The following is a 19,832-nucleotide window of genomic DNA, read 5'->3' on the forward strand; positions in this document are numbered from 1 at the left end:
AAGTTTTACAACCACATAATTGGAATACTCATTTCCATGACAACATTATTCAAATTATGAATAGAGGTCCTGAATCAATTTATGGAGAGTGGTCATTTTCTTTTCTTTTCTTTTATTATTTTCCTTTCCTTTTCTTTCCTTTCCCATTCACTGATCCCTCAATAATGTCCACTCATGGTTCAGTCAAACTGTTTGAAGTTCTCTCCTGACTAAACTGTGAAACCATCACCACTGACCCCTTTTTCTTCAGCTAACATGCTCCACTGGCTGTGGGTGACAGTGTGAAAGTTTTTGTGTATTTCTTTTTGTGTGCGTGTCTAAGGACGCTTGTGTGTGTCTCTTTCTGTGTAAATACCTTAGTGTTTACGTCGTCTGTTGGGCAGAGGATATTTCTTGTGTGTTTGTCTGTGGTTAATCAGCCGGAGTATATTTCTGTCCTCTGTCCTTCTTTGTGACACACTCACCTTATTAAGTACTTAGTAAATGCCAATAGACTCTACTCTGTCTCTGTACCCTTTTTTCTACAGGCCTTGCTGCCCTTCTCCACAATTCAGTGCAACCAAGCACTCGATTAAATGCATATATACAAACTCAAAAAATATATAATTGAGCATGCATAATGCAGAAAGTGCTGAAGATGTTTGAATGTATTATGTTTGCCTGTAAGTGTGCATTTATGAGTATTGCAGTTTTTATCATTATTGTTCTGTGCATTGCTTTTTCGATCTGTTTATATTTTCATATATCTTCTTTTCAGGTGTTTGCCATTTTTGTGTGTTATGGAAGTTAGATTTCTTTAAAACTAACTATTTTAGCTTAAACTAACTCAAACTGCTATCTGAGACATCATGATTTAATTTACAGTGTTTCTCACGCTTTTTCATGTCATGGAGTCCGAAACTGACACAAATTAGACAGGAGACCCCCATTTGATGAGATTTTGTCCCACTGTTCCTCATCTGATTGGATCTTTGCTTTAAATGTTTTATTACAGAAAGTGCGTAAAACCCATGACCACAATAGTCATAGTGGATGTGATAATAGTGAACATGAATTGCTGGGGACCTCCTGGAAACCCCTCAAGGACCCCTTGAAGGTCCCTTGGACTCCACTGCCAAGCATGTTTTCTACATGATGGCAATATAGAGGCCATGCTTAGACAGACAGTGTCTATCTGTGTCTCTGAGTGATGAATTATTCAAATGATTCAATAATCATTTAATAATTCTTTACAGGATCAAAATAACAATATTATATAAACCCAGGTTGTTTCTCTCTGATACTATCTGTCTCACTCTACCACTCTTTGACACAACACTTGCTGGAAGTGTAATTGAGATGGAGTAAAGACAAGCCACATGCAACCTATACAGCTCACTGGGTGCAAAGAGGGAGAGATGGGAGGAAGGGTAAAAGACAGAGGAGGAACATAATGAAGTGTGCTGCTAACCGAGAGTAACAAGTAGACTGACAAAGTCCGAGCATAGACAGACAGTCGCATACACCATGTGCATCCGGCAGCACGGAGTGTAGGAGGGATGATGCATGGGGAGGCATGGAGGGACGAGTAGGGTCGTGGATGCACAGTGTGTTACCGATTGCATTGGAGGGTGGTAAAGATAGAGAGATGGATGAAGAAGGACATGCAGCATGCCATTGATGCCATTGATACCCTTGGAGTTGAGGAGAAGCAAGAAGGATTGGAGAAAAAAAGACATAATGAGACGGATAGAGACAGGGGCACTGGAAAGATTGATTGGGGGCCTGCCACTAAACATTAGCATCGCCCCATCTCCTTCACTGCACTTTGTTCCACATGCTTGTGACACGGTCTGAGAAAGTAAGCAGTGCAAGCTAATATCACCATCCTTAACACCAAAATGATCTCCACTAACACACCCCTGCTGCAGCTCTCTGCCTACTTAAATACATTCAAGTTCAGGGCAAGTCACTGAAATAATAAATGCTTGCAGACGAGAAAAAACCTTTATGTGTCTGTTGAAATGTCACTTAGCCAGCGCAAAGCTCCTCTATGCTCCATCGTGAAAATAAAGCACTCTGACTCGTGCACTTCTACACGGCACTGCTTCAGCTTTTCTTTTTTTCGTCTTGTCGTGTAAGCTTTTGGCAGTAGACGCTGTGACCATTGATGCCGCAAGATGCAGAGGCCTATACCACGTCAATACCTGAAGAATAGTTCATGTGCAAGACATATTGATCTAGTGAAATCTATGCATAGGGCAGAGTTGGCCAAAGCAATAGTGCATTCACAGCACCTGGCCCAAGAATAATGTATTCTTTATATTCACTGTGGAAAAAAGCGTGCTATAGTGGATTGGACCCTTTGAATGAGAATCACCGAATGTTGATGAGGCTGACATATAACAGAGAGGAGTGGCCTCTATATAATTGAATTAGGTAACACATTGATTCCATAATTTTAAAGCCGATAATATCCCATGAGAAACTATAATAAACCTATACTGTATACCCTTTTTTCATTCTATTTTTTTCATTTTTGTAACTTCCCTGAAGTAGACATATCCACTGTAAATGTAAGTCACATTTTTAATGTAGATTTTGCTATGTTGTGCCAACCTGAGGAGGATTTGGTTGGAAATCCATGTGGTTCCAAAGTAGAATATGTTATGGTTAAGTAGGTATGGGATGCTGTACCATAGACAGGATCACAGGGTTTTGGGGTATGGGAGGACAACCTTCACAGTGGAAGCAGATGGAAAAATTAGCGTCTATGCCTGCAGCACTCAGCTTAAAGTATACAATATAAAATATTTCTTCATGAAGGGCACGATTCCTACAATACCTTAGGTGCTCATTGGAGGCGAATAAATGCCTAGAAACAATGAAACAAATCCTGTTTTTGTTCAAAATCCTCAAGATACAACCACCTACACTTTCCTACAGTCTTTCTAGCACTCAGACATGCACAACATTGACAGTCCAAACAAAATATCTATAAAATAGATATCAAGACAGACAAAAATACCTGCAATCCCTTTAGATACGTTCATTGTAGAGGCATATCAAAAACAAACCAATAAATACATGCTTGCATGCCCCATATATCCATATATTTATCTGCTAGGAAAAAAGAGAGAATGAGTGATATTGACAATATTTGAAAAGCCCACATAGCGTTACCATTCCACTCATCAAACTGTAGAGATACATTAGCATAGCACACAATAGTGTCTGCCTGTGTCAGGTGTGAGGGTCTATTAGAGTGCACACACAAGGATGTGTATGTATGTAGACACAAGCACATACACAACTCATAATGTATTCACAGGCAGCCAAGCTTTTTCCTTTTCATCGCCATTCAGGCGTCATGTTTTCCCACACAGATGCTATCGGCAGCAATAAGCCTCTGTGGTCATTGCTATTCAAAAGCCATAATGTCACCCATATATTCTGTTCATTGGCAGATCCTAATAGGAACAAATTACCGGCTGAAGTTTCTATGGGCTTGCTGATTGGCTGCGTTCATGCCATGTTGACTTATCGATGAAGTTCCTATTGAATATTTAATGTATTTGTCAGTGTGTGTTTGGTTTAACACTGCAATTGTCACTTACAAATCACTACATTCGCTTGCAGATGCACAATTTTCATTTCACAGTCGGGTCTTTGTTGCACTGCTGAGTGACTGATTCTGTTGATTTGGCAGAGATAAACATTGATAAACTGTTAAAGTGTGTGTGCTTATGTATTTACTCAAACACAACTGCTATAAATGAAATTTCTGGCTTTTGTTGGGATACAGCCTGGCTGAATGATTGGTGAATCCTTGTTTATTGTGGATAGGATTAATAAAAATGTGTCTGGTGTGTATGTGTTTGTAAGAACTGTTAGAATCAAGTATGTCGCCTGCAGAATTATTTAACAGATACAGAAACCATGCATAATTAGGTGTTATGCACAGTATACATGTCAAAAGCTCAACAGCAATGTCGTTTTGCTTTTGAGCAAACTTCATACTGCCCAACATTACTAGGCAACAGCTACTCTATACTTACTGTAGCGCAATTTTGTCATTCTCTTCACTGTGTTAGAGAAAAATAGGATATAGGTTATTGCATCATAACCAGCTTTATTATGTTATGCAAAATATTGCCAATATCAAATATGTAACAAGACAAGACATCCAGGAAACCAAGAAATTGCCCCCCAAGTTGTCCATAAAAACACCAAATCCCCATTAAGGGTACTAAACTACCGCTGGGGAGCCCCTCATCCAGATTTTTGAATGACCATCAAAAGCGGCCATCCTGCTATGGATACCTCTGAAAACATTCATTGCCTCCACTCTAAGAGTATATATGAATTAGAAGATGGTTAAAGAAACCATCCAAAGCATTCTCTGCTCCTACTGATGCGTAGCAAGTGAATAACAGCATACATCCTGAGTTTAAATGTACAAACTAAAAACCTAGAATCCCACCCAGTTGTCTGTCAATAACAAAAGTTCTGCATATTTCAGAAAAAAAACCCAGGCACCATAAGCCTTTGTTATATTCAAAGAATATAACCCTCCATATCAAATCCTTTATTATCAACTAAGTGTGAAATAATATTTATATGTGTATATATTCTCACAGTTTAGAATGTGGAAAAGACAAATTACATTTTTTTTCTGTAATTCTCTAACTCAATATGTTTGGTTATTCAGAAGCTTATTATTCAGAGGTCACAGTAAAAGTTAAAAGGTTTTTCATTCATCCGTTTCCGTGTTGAGAGTGTGACACCAGTGTGACACTAAGGGGAGATGGAACAGCATGTCCTCGTTGAGATCCTTGTTCATTCTCAGTGCGTGTGATTAATTGCGTTTGAACGTGTATATATGTGTGTAGGCGTACTTTTCTATGTTAGTGAACTTCTATATTTATAGTGTTTTCTGTCATCTGTATCTGTCTTTGTACTTGTTTTTTCTGTTTGAAGACATAGATGTAGTGTTTTTGTATGCTTGCCACAGGCTACATTTGTGTGAGCTTGTGTGTGTGTGTGTGTGTGTGTTACCACATGTGAGATCCTTCATCCCCAGATAAGACATGGGCTGGAGGACAGCAGGGCATCCTAGCTTGGGGAGTAAAAGCATCAGCAGGGATCTGATGCTTTATGTGTGTGTATTCGTGAGTGTGTGTTCAGAAAAAAAACAGCAGCTGCAACACATATATTCACACACACACATACACACGACCATAGCCTTAGTCTGAGGGCAGTGCTGTAATAGGATGTCTGATTACTGTCAGATAGCGTGTGTCGAAGAGAGAGAGAGAGAGAGAGAGAGAGAGAGAGGGAGAGAGGACCAGGAAAATGAAGGAAAAGTATTTTCTCAGGGAATGTGAGAGAGTGTTAGCAACAGTAGACTAGACGAGTGAGAGAGCGACAATCAGAAGTCAGAGAGGGAGAGTGGACATGTTCTCCCTTTGTGATCTCTGAGCTTAACGTTGACCTTGTGCTTTTTATCAGTGGTCTGGTCTACAATCATTGCTTATCTCCCTCCTTCCTCACCTTACACTCTACATCTTCTCATCTTTCCATCCTCTCCTCATTTCTTCCTACCCATCTTCTCGTCCCCGTGGGTCTCCCCATCTCCTTCCATCCAACGCTCTACACCTGTCCTCTATTTCCTCCCTGCTTTCTCTCCATCAATTTCCTCTCATCTGTTCCACCTGATTCCACCTCCAGTCTCCAGCAATCCCACAGAAAGCCAGTGGGATTAATCTGATTGATTGGAAGTATTGGTGATGCGTGACAGGTGGCAGAAGGTCAGTCGACTCAATGGAGACATTAACTAACTTGTCTTTTGCCTGAAGACTCGCCGAACAGTCTCCAGTTGCACTTGTCAGCTCTCACCACCAGACTGATGGTAAACAGTTCATTTGAAAGGTTGCTCTCAGCAGTTAAGCCTGGACCCCGACAGAAAGCCGCCCACCTCTGAGCCTGGTTCTGTTCAAGGTTTCTTCCCGTTAAAGGGGAGTTTTTCCTGCCACTGTTGCCTAATATAATATCTGATGCTTGCTCATGTGGGGATTCATTTTGAATTCTTGAATCGTTGGGTCTCTCTCTTAATGAAAGAGTTTTATCTAGACCTGCTCTTTATGTAAAGCGTCTTGAGATAACACTGTTTGAATTGGCGCTATATAGATAAAGATTGATTGATTGAACATGATTGTGAGTGATGAGATTAACATTTCCTCACCCTTTACTTCTGTAACGACGTTAACAATTACATTCCCCTCAATATACAATATGATCTCACCATGATATATGATGATAAAGGCAATGAAGACATGCAGGTATGCAGACACAGCACACAATTTATCAGTTTTTTCCAGATAGAGCCATCACTGAAGTCTCACATGGATTGTTATAGTATTGTACTACAGCTTGCAGTATTTAAGCCTACCTCAGAGTGAATGTTAAATATTCTCATGACGTTCCCTTTATATAAAATGAATTAGTGGAGTAGTAGTAGTGACTGTAATTTATGCATTTATTTATTTAGATATTTGATAATGAAACTCAGGTGCTATCCTCTTTTTTGATGAATAAACAATTTATAACATTCACTCTTGATTTATCTTTTTTCCCCTCTGCCCACAAGTATTGAGATTCAAGGAGTTTGCTGGGTACTTGTGTCGTTCGAGCACTTGTATTCATAATAGGTTTGTTTCAGACTGTATTGCTGGTATGCTACAAGCCAATATAAAGTGCATGTATGGGATGGTAAAGGGGGGCCTCTGGATGACTGCACATAAGCGTACGTACAAACAGCCTTTCCTGTCTCTCATGCACATACACTTGACACACACACAATGCTCCATGCAGTGGGTTGTCCACCTGTCTCCCCTCAGACCTGAGAAAGTGCTGACTTCAGCTAGACTGCTCGACTCCTGTGGTGAAGACAGACCCGCCACCCCCTGTTCCATCTACCATGCACACATACACATCCACACATACCTATTTTCTGTGGGACGGCGGGTGAAGTGAGACGTTAAAAGGCTAAGATCTTCTGCTTCTGTCTCCTTTTCTGTTTTGCACACTCCCCCCTGTATGTTTTTTTTTTGTCTCTCTCTTCTTTTCCTCTCCCTACTCCAATCTCCAAATCCTCCCCCAGCATTCACTCGCTTTGGCCTTGTATCCCCCTCTCTCCTGCAAACCTGCATGCACTCACAGGAATAATGAGCAGTGTGTATGTCTGTACAAGGTCCAACCTGTTCTTCCTGTTCCCCCTCAGTTTTAGATATCTGTATAGTGGAAAGCAGCACTGCCTGTCCTCTATGTATAAAATAAAGATGGAGCAAAAGTCCTGCTTTTTAATTCGATCATTCTAGAGATCTGCTGCCCTACGACTTTACTTCAGACAGGGACAGTAACTAATATACATTCAAATTTTGCCCTTTTTTCAGCTGTGTGAGCGACATCATGGAATACTGATTCTGTATCACACTGTCACTGCGTGTGGTACAAGTACAAGACAGATTCATGTCGTAGGATATGTACAGTGGCTACTAATTTGATAAATAATGCAGATGTACAAGCTGGAAAGGGAGTTCTACAATGGCTGTCATGGCCATTACTTTCAATAATGCAAGTGCAGGATAGATGGATGATAAGGCTTGCTCGCTACAGTCGCTAATATTACTACTGTAATATTAATGTCATAATAGATGGGGATGTCATGCACTACACATTTACTTGTTTTCTTTTATACTGACATTTATCACTTTCTGTCCTCTTTGCACAGAGGATAAATAGTCCAATTGTTCTTTTCTGCACAGCAATTATAAGTTATCCAATGAAGACATATATAATATCATTACAACTGTGTTTTACTATATTCTCAGTCATTCATCATGTGTTTATACACCAGCCTCCACTTATGGCTGCCCAGAGGTTTTTGACAGATGCATTTATAAACACTAATATCTGCTTACAGTACAACTACATGGTATATGGTGTATCATAAGCCATTTATTAAATGTTTATGTTGTGCATGTGAATGCTGAGCAGGGGGACTTAAAGTTAAGTGTTGCCCAACTTGGACTTGGGATTGAAAAAAAGGTAAATATTAACAAAAGTGGGAAAAAATAGATTTAAGGTATCATTGTTACTACCTGTAGTAAAATTTTAGTGTGTGAAAGTGTGATCTTTACTTTAAGCCAGTTGAATGTAGCTGAGGAACTTTCAGTCTGATCCAGTAGGTAGCACTGGAACGTTAACACAGAGTTAGAATTATAATAACACAAAGTAGAAGCATACTGATGGATAACTCCAGTGGCTATCACTTTATTATTTAGGTCTGCTATAATACACTCAGGCTAGACTGTGAATTAGCTTCCTAGATAGATACCACAAATTACTGTGTTTTGTCTGAGCGCCACTTGAAACGTTTTATTATGTGCACAGTAGATCATCGCAAATATCCAATATCCATTCGTCGATGCAAGCTGCTACCTCAGTTTATACTCTGATAAGTCACAGTGCTGTGGGCAATTTTATCTCAGTGAGCTTTCACACTGTGCTAATCGAACAAACATTTACCAAAAGTACATTCAATTTCTATACACTCAAACAACTTTTCCCATTTTTCCAATGTCCTTATCAGTGTTTCATTATCAGCAAATTATAAGCAATTTCAAGCTGAAGTCTGTTATGGGCTCACAAAATGTTTTCCACCTCAGGGTTTGTTCAGGTCTGAGCAGCATCTTTTTGGGTTCGGGTTAGGACCGTCTTAAATTTCCAAGCCCATTTCAGGCTCTAAGGCCTGTGTCCTTTAAGGCATAGTTTAATGGGAGGATGTAAATTTCCTGGGACAGCGGTTCCGTGGGTGTAGTCAATGATTCATTAGCAAGCCTGGGGAGAAGTTTCAACTTGGGTTGAAAAAATGCAGAACACAATATTTACCGCACCACTTCATGCACACCCGAGCAAAGGGGGGTGATGGGTGGGGGGTTGAAGAGGCCAGCATGTGTGTTGTGCACATAGTTACTGGAGTGCACACAAATACATGCAAAGGCAAACGTTCATTGGTAAGCATAGACATTTTCACACAAGCAAGTGTAAGTAGCTACACAGACATATATAGACACACACACACACACACACACACACACACACACACACACACACACATAAATCAGTGACTTCAAAGGCCCACGCTGCAGTGCCCCAAGCCATGAACAAAGCATAGAGAAGCAAAGGGCAACTTTTAATTTTAAAGCAGTGCTAATGAGGTTTGGAAAGAAAGAAAGTGTGTCAAAATGAGTGCGTGCTTTTGTGTGTTTGCTGTATATTTGTTTCTCACAGGTCTCTGGCAGGTGTTTCTGTGGGGATGAATTCAGTGGGCGGTTTTTATCAAAGAAACGCATGCTAAGCTGGAGAAAAAAAAATTAATTTCTTCCTGTGTGGATGTTTTTTTCGGAGCAGACAGCCTCATATTTGGACCAAGCATGCTGACTGTTGTGGTAATAGTAACAACTGACGAGGCGTGTGCACGTCTGACTCATAGTTGCAGGGACAAAGACACACTTTAGAGAAAGACAGTGAGGGTGACACAGCTATATCTTGATGGAAGGGTCATTAAAGGCTGGGACTTTGATTCCACTGCCTTCCTTTCATTTTGTTACACACCCACATCAAATACAGAAATATGCATGCAGGCACATAAACACACACACACACACACACACCAGTACTTGTGGCATTAAGACAGCTAGCTTTAAAGCTACTGTCATTACTCATCTTGCTTCACAGGAAACCATATTAATGTCCGTGTGTGTCGGAGCTGTAATGTCGGTGTTAATGCATTGCATGAGTGTATCAGTGAGTGTGCAGTGTTATGCAGGTTATGGTTAGCTGTATGGAGTGAAGTTAATGACTGCTGTTGGAGTTATCTTATCTATCAGACAATACTTTTAAAACAATACCAACAACATGTTGGTTTGGAGTAGAGTGACCATGAAGAAGAGGGCGATTTCTGCCAGTGATGAAAATCTCCAGTCAGCTGCTAGTTTCTTTCTCTTGCTAAATTTCATTGCGTTTAAAGGTTTTGGTTCGTAATTTTCTGTCTGAGAACGTTAGGTGACATTCATTGTAGACTCCTATAATAAATATATTGTAAAATCGATGGGTACATTCTCCTCAAAAATTTGGTTATAGTTCATATTGTTGAAATAAATGTATCCTCTGAAAAAAAATTGACAAGCTGAAGATGAGAAGAAAATGACAGGTGCAAGATACACTCAATGAGAAAGAGTATTTTTTTTTTTATTCATGCTACTCTTGGTTAATAGATGAAACAGTGCAGAGAGAGAGAGGAGAGCGTGGGAGGGAAGCAGATTGTTAATTAAACGTTGAGACAGCGGTGTCTCCCGTCCTGAAACAGAATGAATTTAATCTCAAAACAGAATGGAGTTAATTACTGATTATATGGGTTTTATTTGGAGAAGCACTGGACGCACTTAACATCGAATTTATCATCACAGCTTGCACCCTGCATTTTTGTTTTTTTAAAACAGCTGCAGGGACAGTCACATGGAAATGCACACTCATTTAAGTTGCATGCACGTATTTGCTCAGATTACTGTATGCACCCCAGCTCATTGGTTGACACCTACACATATGCACAAAAAATAGACATTTATGCTCACAAAAATATGCTTCACACCTACACTCAGAGAGGTAAACAAACTAAGCTCTCACATACAGATACACACACAAATACACTCAAGGAATTAGGATTCAGTCACATTCTTTTCCACACTGAAGCCTAAATAATCAGGTTATTAGAGATAAACTGAGAGCTTGTGTGTTGCTGCTCAGCAGATGTAGAGCCCATAATTCAATTAGCCCATTGTAGATGAACGTGCCACAATTGCTGAATTATGTAATAAATTGACTGTTACTGTGATCCAATAGAGCTGAGACCATTCTTTTATCAGAAGTGAATAAAGAGAATTTCTGATTGGCTTCCATTAGTATGCCCGGTGTGTGGTGTGATGTCTCTAAACAATTAATTATCCAGTTTTTACACAATTAGCCAAATTATGAGCCTGCAGATTGTGTTTTTGGGGGTCGTGGGGGAGTGAAACGTTTCAGACCATAACGACCGATGCTGCAGTTGAAAGTTGAAAATGATTCAACAGCTTTTCAGTCTCATTTCTCAAAAAAATCTGGTGACTAATTTAGACTTATTCTGAAAATGAGGGATATTATAAACACGTTGACTGCCAAACTATGTGTTTACTGCTCTGTTTATTCACATGATAATGAGTAGCTGATGTTAACAGCCACAGTTTCTTTCCTTGGAAAAGAATTGACAGCAAGATGGTTATTTGATTTGGCCTACAGAAAGCTTTCACACCTTGTCAAGTACCTGAGATGCAGGTTTTTAACCCAGATCTTTGCTGAAATCAATACCAGCTTGTAGTTCACAGGAACACTTTTTTACATCTGACCAAAGTTTTTTCTTGTACTAGGAGCTTTCCATTCAGCCTCAACAGACAATACCAAAAGGATGGCCCAAAGGATAGCTTAGCTTCTATTGTTTACAAGGTTTTTGTCATCTGTCTCTCTTTTTCTCTACATTTTTATTTTGAAATGTGAAGCAAATCCCCTGTCTGGAGTGTCGCGACGTGCATGTTTTGATGTTAAATCTCCCTCTTGCAAAGCTTCCTTTTTATTCAGCAACTTCTGCTTTTAACTAGACGTTCTGCTGGTGATAAAAAAAGATGTGATGTTCCTCCTGACCTAACCTTGCAGCTTTCCTTTCAACAGAGCAGCGAAGGTTCGCTCTAATAATTGATGTTCGCTTTTAACGAGCTGCTTTTTTGGCACCGTTAAAGACGACAAGTGTTTTTTAGGGGTAGGAGTGAATTTGGCTGCGACGCTCTCACGTGTGTGTGTGTGTGTGTGTGTGTGTGTGTGTGCACATAAACACTCACACACCAGATTTGATATTGTCTTTATCTGGGAAATCTGTTTTCCATGGGGACAGTTATTGATGATGATGGGAATGAGACTATAAAACAAACAATGATTTAATCACTTTTGTGCTGCTCCAAGGACAATGGAGAGAGAATGCAAACATCAGCGCTTGTGCATGTGTGTATACACTGAAGGCCTTGTTTCCTGTGTGTATGGATACAAAAGTGTATATTAAGTTGGTGATTATCCTTGAGAAAGTATTCTGAACTTCCAAGTATTTGTATTTAGCGTAAAGGGTGTGTGTGTGTGTGTGTGTGTGTGTGTGTGTGTGTGTGAGTGTGAGGGGTGGATGGGGGTGCCTGTGCAGATTTTGTCACTGTAGTGATTATCCTTGAGAGGCTTTTAATTTGAGGGTAATGAGTATTTGTTTTAGCAGTCATGCACACTGGTATGTGTGCAACCGTACGGGTATGATAGCTTGTGTGTCTGTGTGTGTGTGTGTGTGTGTGTGTGTGTGTGTGTGTGTGTGTGTGTGTGTGTGATTAAGGGGTGTTATATAGTGAAAGCGACAGAGTGTACAGATGCTCAATAAATGGGCTGGAACAGGCAGGGAGGAAAGGGGACATCATTCACACTCATACACACACATGCATGCAGACAAATGACAACATTGAACACGTAGACACACACACACACACACACACAAGACATGGATACACTCTGTCAGTCTTATTGTGCACAGACAAAGCATGTGGTATCTATGGCAATGACATAATCCTACACACACACCTTTACACCTTGAGCTGCGCTAATGATCTAATGAAGCCGAGCTAATTAACAGAACAGAGCTTAAATATAAAGTATGGATTAGTGCAAAGCAGTATGGGATGTTGGATTTTGTGCGTGTGAGTGAGACAAGGAGAGCGTGTCTGACAGAGGGTTTTGAGTGTGCGCTTGTTTATGTGGGCGGCCACTTTCTTCTAGACTAAAGGTCATTCAAAACTATTAGCCGACATCTTTTTTGTCCCAATGGCTTGAACATGTTTGATTTGTGGTGTGTTTGTGTGTGAATACGTGTGTGTGTGTGTGTGTGTGTGTGTGAGAGAGAGAGAAAGAGAGAGAGAGAGAGAGTGAGTGAGAGAGAGAGAGAAACAAAGGGGAAAAAAAGTATTCTTCATTATGACCTATTGTGTGTGAAATGACTAATATTGCTCTGACTGCTGTTCTTGTAATCCTCAACAATAGGAAATTAAGGACTGTGATGTAGGCAGAGTGGATATTTCCTACCACTCAGACTGTGTGCAGTGTGACTGATTTTGAATCATAATTTTGCTCCATTCATCTCTGTTCTTTTCCGCAGTTTTCTTTGCTATGAATAACACCTTCTGCCATCACCATTATGTCCTTACTTTCATTTATTTGTTTATTTCCTCTTTCTGTCTTTCTCCTCTCTTTATTTCCCTGCTCCAGTGCTGTACCTCGTGTCATCTCACCCAACTCTCCGACTCATGTTTCAGTCTGTTTTGTCATGAATGTTTAATTCTGACATATATATTTAAAACATTGCTTGTCTTTTTTCTTGTTGCTGTGGTGCATTGGCAATCCCCAGAATTGCTTCACTAACACTACTTCCTGTGGTTTGGATTTTTTTCTTGGGCTTTCTTGATTTTTTTATGGCGGTTGCTGCTGTTACACTATCTATTTACTCTGATATTTATCTCAAAGTGCTTAGGCTGCTGGGAGTGTAAAACCACATCACCTCAGAGTATAAGGCTGAGTGTTTACAACCAACTTAGAACTTAGCTTTCTAAACTGGGTATAGGCCAAATCAAGGGAGAGCAACTATATGTGAGTGATGAATACAAAATAAAGAAATGGCAATCAGTGACAGATAATACATTCTGTTCCTCTTTCTCTTTCTCTCTCTCCGTCCCAGGTGGTGTGTGTATTGCCCAGTCCTTGAAGATCCCGAGGGAGCCAAGGCCAGGGGAGTTTGACAAGATCATCAGACGCCTGCTGGAGACCTCCAATGCTAGGGCCGTCATCATGTTCGCTAATGAGGACGACATACGGTACGTGCTACGCACTTAAACAAGTCTGCTGCCACTGCTCATAATTTTTCTGCTGCCTTCACTTCAGTGACATATACTGTTGCATTTTCTACCTATTCTATAATAACCATTTAAAGATACCTACATGCCACTTTTGGTTAAAAGCAAAAATGCTGAACTGACTTTTGCGTATCATCATTGATGTTTTTATGGCAGAAGTAAAAATTTATAATACACTGTTGCCCATAAAGTTGGAATAATTGTTCAATACCCCCAATTTTGTTAAAGCCTGAATACACAGTTTGCAAAGGTTAATTGTGGTTTAAGTTTCACTGTGATATGTTTGGAGTTTGATCAATAAAGTTGAGAAGATATACACTTTATTTATCAAGAATAAATCACATTGTCACAATCATTTCATGAGAAGAGGTAAAAAACATTTTATTCCAACTTTATGGGCAACAGTGTATAAACTGTTCTTAAGATTATCAGCTAGTTAGAGCAATTACATTAAGTAATTCTAACCCTTACTCAGTCCAGTATTTACTATTTTTTCACCTTCTTATCATAAACTGGTGCTCTTTACTGGTGCAGTTACTGAGGAGGGAGGAGTTCACCGTCTTGATCAATGGGAGAGCAAAAGGGCCTAAAGCCACCAACAGGATCTTACCAGAGGCAGCGTTTTTTCCCCCGGCTTCATAAACACTTGAATTCCCTGTCTTTTCTTAAACAGACGAGTTCTGGACGCAGCTAAAAGGAACAATCAGACGGGTCACTTCCTGTGGGTGGGTTCAGACAGCTGGGGGTCCAAGATCTCTCCTGTGATTGGCCAGGAGAGAGTGGCTGAGGGAGCCATCACGATTCTTCCCAAACGAGCATCTGTGGATGGTAAGTGTGTGTGTGCGTGTGTCTGTATGTGTGTGTGCTTTCGAAGCCTATTGGATCAAATTAAGGGGAAGGGGGAAGGACTAGAAACAGAAAGTGAAAGACACACATGTTCCCTCTCTCTTGATCCCCGCGGGCAACAACTTTTTGCCATTAGGCCATGGAGGATAACCTCATTGGCTCCCTGTCAGAACTCCCTATTAGATAATTGACTCCTGGAGGGACACTAAGACGACAAGATATAAGCTAAAAATGAGGGAGAGAGAATCTGTGTAGAGGTTTAAATGAATCAAAGTCAGTTTTGGCTGGTTGACATGAGGGAACACACTAAGGGGTCTTCAGAAAAGACCGAGGCCAAGACCAATAGCTTGATCCGAGGCAAGGTCTCTGTAAAGAGAGGTTTAAGCCTTGTAAAAATCCCTGCTAGCAGTTTTCATCTGCCTCCAGTGTTTGTGCTAAGCTAAGCTAACTGTCTGCTAGCGCTGATTTAATATTTAAAATACTTTGTACCACAGAAAGTGGTACTGATCTTCTTATTTAACTCTGGACAAGAAAACAAATAAGTGTGTTTCCCAAAAGTCTAATCATTTCTTTAATTAAATAACCATTAATTTGGATTGTCCCTAAACAACTGTCCTCTTGGTGGAGATATTTCCCCTTTCTAAAGGAAGAACCTAAACTTGATGCTGTTTGAAGAATCCAACAGTACTGCAAAAGCTCTCTTTTTATATTTAGGAGGGTCACATCTGTGATCACAATGAGAAGCATGTGATCCCAGATGATATGTGCTACCCGTTGAGTTGCAAAGGGAGTGAACCCACTGTTCCCAGCAGTCGAAGTATCAGTTGTGCTACACAGGTGCACACAGAACCAATTTCCCTGACAGCAGAGGAGATTAATCAAGGCAGCCTTGTCAGCTTTTATAGCGAGTCAGGCATGGCACAGGCTGTCCAAATCAGTGTGATAGTCCCCAGTGATTTCCCCTCTGTCAAAGGTTTGTTTCATGTGTACTGTTTTGCCCTAAACTACAATGCCAGCAGTGTTGGAAATGACACCCTTCTTCTTAAAGAAGTGTTGCAGTCTTCTTGGGGCGTTCCTGAGGTCCATAGGAGCAACAAATAAATCCTGCCGTATTCATGTAGCCAGCGCAGTACTGATGATGTTTAGGAGGGGTACAAAACAAAATGGCGATAGAGGATGTCTTCAAAAACTCCAGCTTTGCCAGCTTTTCCTCACAGACACCAAAGCAAAAAGCTGTTTACCCAGTTAATTGTGGTATGAACTAAGTAGTACGACTACAAGGAGCGTTTTTGTCTCCCTCATTTCTCTTTCTTTTTTTTTCACCATCTCTTTATCTCAGCCTGCCAGCCTCTGACAGGTATTTCCATTCCTGCGAGTGGAGAAATGTGTTCTTCCCTGTTCCTCTCCTCCTCTATACTTATTAAATTAGACAAGTAGCCAACGCAGACTGTGAAGGCTCATTCTAAAATGTTTGCTCTCCCTGCTCTCAGCCTCAGTATTTGATAGGAGCTTGTACACTGGATGGCTCCACAGAAATGGCTTTTCAGTCACCCTTCAGATCCATAGGCTATTCATAACATATACCTCAGGGAGTCAAAATGTATCACACTGCGATGAACACCTAATATTTTAAGTACAGACAGGCTAAATGGAAAGGAAGCCCTTAACTCCTGAAGCACTCGTGCCCTCCTCACATGACACCATTAAATACGATCTTTGAGGAGATGAGAACAACTGTTGAATCAAAATGATGCTGATTCCATCCTCTTTGTGGACACATACAGTAGATTTATGTAGTGTATTTTCAAAAAGGAAACCCCTCTCCACCCCACGTATTTTAACTTTGACCTTTTCTGTCTTTTTAACAGCATTTGACCGGTATTTCCGTAGCCGCTCGCTGTCCAACAACAGAAGAAATGTTTGGTTTGCTGAATTTTGGGAGGAAAACTTCAATTGTAAGCTGGGGATGCACGGTAAACGGCCTGGTAGCCTGAAAAAATGCACAGGTAAGACTTGAGTTCCTGCATAATATGAGTTGCTATCCACAGTGATTTCAACCATTTATAAAGAAACAATGAAACTCAAAATGCCCGATAGCCAGAACAGGCAGCGTTTTCCCTGTAGACCATAATTAGGTGCACTTTGTTCGGATTGCTTCATAGCACAGACACAAAAATAGATAAAAATGCTCCTAGCTAGAGTGGGGTTTTACTCTTTCTAACAGAGGCTGTAACAACTCATTTTGCCAATTTGAAAACAGGTGTTCTAACTCAATGCCTGTTGTGAATTTTATCCTTTAACAAATCTGACAGGTGGTCAGTTCTAATTGGTCTGCTCTTATTGCTGCACCACATTAACTAGATCCTTGCGTCTTCCTCAGTGCCATTCTTCATCAATGCGGCCTTCAGAGGAAGAAATCCAAAAAGAAACAGCAGCTTCAGTGTTTCACAATAGTGAAGCCACCATAGAAACAAGTTCACCCTAAATAATGATAAATACTAACAAATGCAATGTCTTTCTGGCTATTTCCAATTAGGCTAGCCTGCAAAAATCTCTTAGGCTTGTCTAAGGCTTCATTGGAGCATCCGGACTCTGAAAATTTGTCAACAGGGACAAGCATAGAGGTTTAATTAGTGTATGCATTGTAGAGAGCCCTGCTGGCTCTAATAAGTATCCTTAAAGCACAGATCACACCAGCTGATGGGCTCCAAGGAGCAATGCAGCTCAACAAGACCAATTGTTTGTGTACTCTAAACTAAAGGGGGAATTTAATAATTGTTGGAGTCTTTGCTTGTAAATATGGTAATTTTGCCTCCTGTGTGTGTGTGTGTGTGTGTGTGTCCTGTGATAGGCACTTCTTTACTTCATTCCTGTGTGTGTTCACGATATGTGTGGTTTCACCTGCATTTCGCTGTCATATCAAAATGTCTGCAGCTCGTCTCTTTACACAACGCCAAGCACTGTCGCTGCATCCTGTGTGTCCCGTGCTGTGTGTGCATGTGTGTATCCATGATTTTGATTTCGCTGTGTCTGCGCTTTCACAGTGCGTACAGCACACTTAGAGCAGAGTTAGTAGTGCTTGTGGACATTACCTGTATGTATGTACATGTTCACGAACATAAAACCTTTCCGGCTTAGGTTCTGTGTGACCTCATTCTGCTGTGATTGAGTCTGTATGTTTATGTGTGTGTGTGTCACTGTGAGTATTCCCCGGCTGACGCTCGCCATTAGTTCACATAATTAGGTTTGTAAGGGCTGTGACTCCCATTGACCGTCTATTACTTGCTCTGGCATCTGTGTATGCGGCCGTGTATGTGTCGAAGGCCCTGTAGTCATACGACAGAGTCCATTAATTCCAAGTGCTGGGGGTCGCAACCTCCAAATCATCAACACAGAAGCCAATCAGCAGCCTGCTGCTCAAGGTCGCCGTGGTGACACAGCTGATGGGAGGATGTGGAAATGGGAGTGATTATTGCATGTGATTGGGCTGAGAGCGAGAGGCAAATAGAAAGAGAGATAGGGTCAACAAGTGCAAATAACAAAATTAAGAGGGATTGGAAAATAATGTTTGGATGCACACAAATTACAAAAGGCACACAAAGGAATAATGATAATAATAATATTCATGAATAGCAGAGGGAAAACAACAAATGAGAGAGGACAAACCAATAACAGACATAACAGTATGACTGACCAAAGGAGAAGGAAATGAGAGTGAAAACAGTTCTCTTGCAATCTGAGCTGCTTTTAACATGTAGCCCCGTCTCCTAGAAACTATGTGATGAAGAAATGTTATCAATGAATGTTCGTAGCAAGTTGGAAAAATACTGGACAACGTGTCATGTTTTCTGTATTTCATTTCATATGTATTTCATATGTTCTTATGATTAACCAAAATGTAACCACAATGACAATCTTTCCCTAACTTTAACTCAACCACAGAAGGGAGTCTTGGCACAAACTCTGGACTCTGGTGTGACACTTTGTGCATCCGTCATCTATCCTGCCCACCTCCCTGCAACTCCACCCACATAGTACATAAATGTAATGTTTCACTCGGTCTTTAAGAAACTTTATCTGTGAACGCAATCCATGTATCAATTGTTGTTGTTTGTCAGCACAAAGTAACGAGGGAAACCAATTTAGTAATTTACAAGAACAATTTCTTGGAGACAGGTTTGAAACATGACGGAGTCCGATCCTCACCCAGGTTTGTTGAATATGTCATGCTGTCATTTTCAAATCTGGCACCACCAATAACAAATATCAACAGCAGCATTGTATGATACATAGAAAGACGTATTAAGTAGAAATAGTCAAGACTGTACCCCCACTTCCAAGACTAATTGTATTCAAATTGATTTTATTAAAGTAAAAGTAGCAATACTACAATAAACGTCACCCACCGAGGCCACTAAAATAAAAGGTATTATTAGCAAAATGTACTTAAAGTGTCCAGAGTTCATAATTAAAGTAGCATAATTCAAACCACCCGCGATGAGTGTTTTACTATTACACATTATAAGGCATAAATGATAATGAGTCATTACTGCTGCATTATCTCTCCTACTATGGTGTATTATGCTAATTTGACACAATGGATATTCATCGCTAATAGGTGACCACTAACAAATAACGAAAATGAACTCCCAAATGTCAAAGTAGACGTCAAGCAACTCGCAACTCCGGGCAATTGTTTCCTGAACGGATGCGTCAGTGTTTCATTAGTCAGTCTTCAGCTTGGGCTTTCTCTCACTACGCAGCTCACGCATCACCTTCCCAATAAATGCAACTCTTTCGCTTTAACTTGTGTGAGTGCAAAACAAGTTTGTGCATATTTTATGGAAGTATACCCAGTATTCTATGGCAAGTCAAACATACATGCACTTTTGAAGCTGTTATATCTTTCAGTATTACCTGTAG

General features: G+C 40.4%; 1 protein-coding gene across 1 annotated transcript in view; it reads left to right on the forward strand.

The window, feature by feature from the left end:
- grm8a (glutamate receptor, metabotropic 8a) overlaps positions 1-19,832 on the forward strand; it is a 207,718-nt gene that overhangs the window by 129,589 nt on the left and 58,297 nt on the right. Inside the window, exons 3-5 of the mRNA XM_070853529.1 lie at positions 13,889-14,024; positions 14,737-14,891; positions 16,778-16,915. Coding sequence (XP_070709630.1) covers positions 13,889-14,024; positions 14,737-14,891; positions 16,778-16,915 — 429 coding nt within the window. The remainder of the gene's footprint in view (positions 1-13,888; positions 14,025-14,736; positions 14,892-16,777; positions 16,916-19,832) is intronic.

This window comes from Pempheris klunzingeri, chromosome 22 (genome assembly GCF_042242105.1).
Source record: "Pempheris klunzingeri isolate RE-2024b chromosome 22, fPemKlu1.hap1, whole genome shotgun sequence".
Lineage (NCBI taxonomy): Eukaryota > Metazoa > Chordata > Actinopteri > Acropomatiformes > Pempheridae > Pempheris > Pempheris klunzingeri.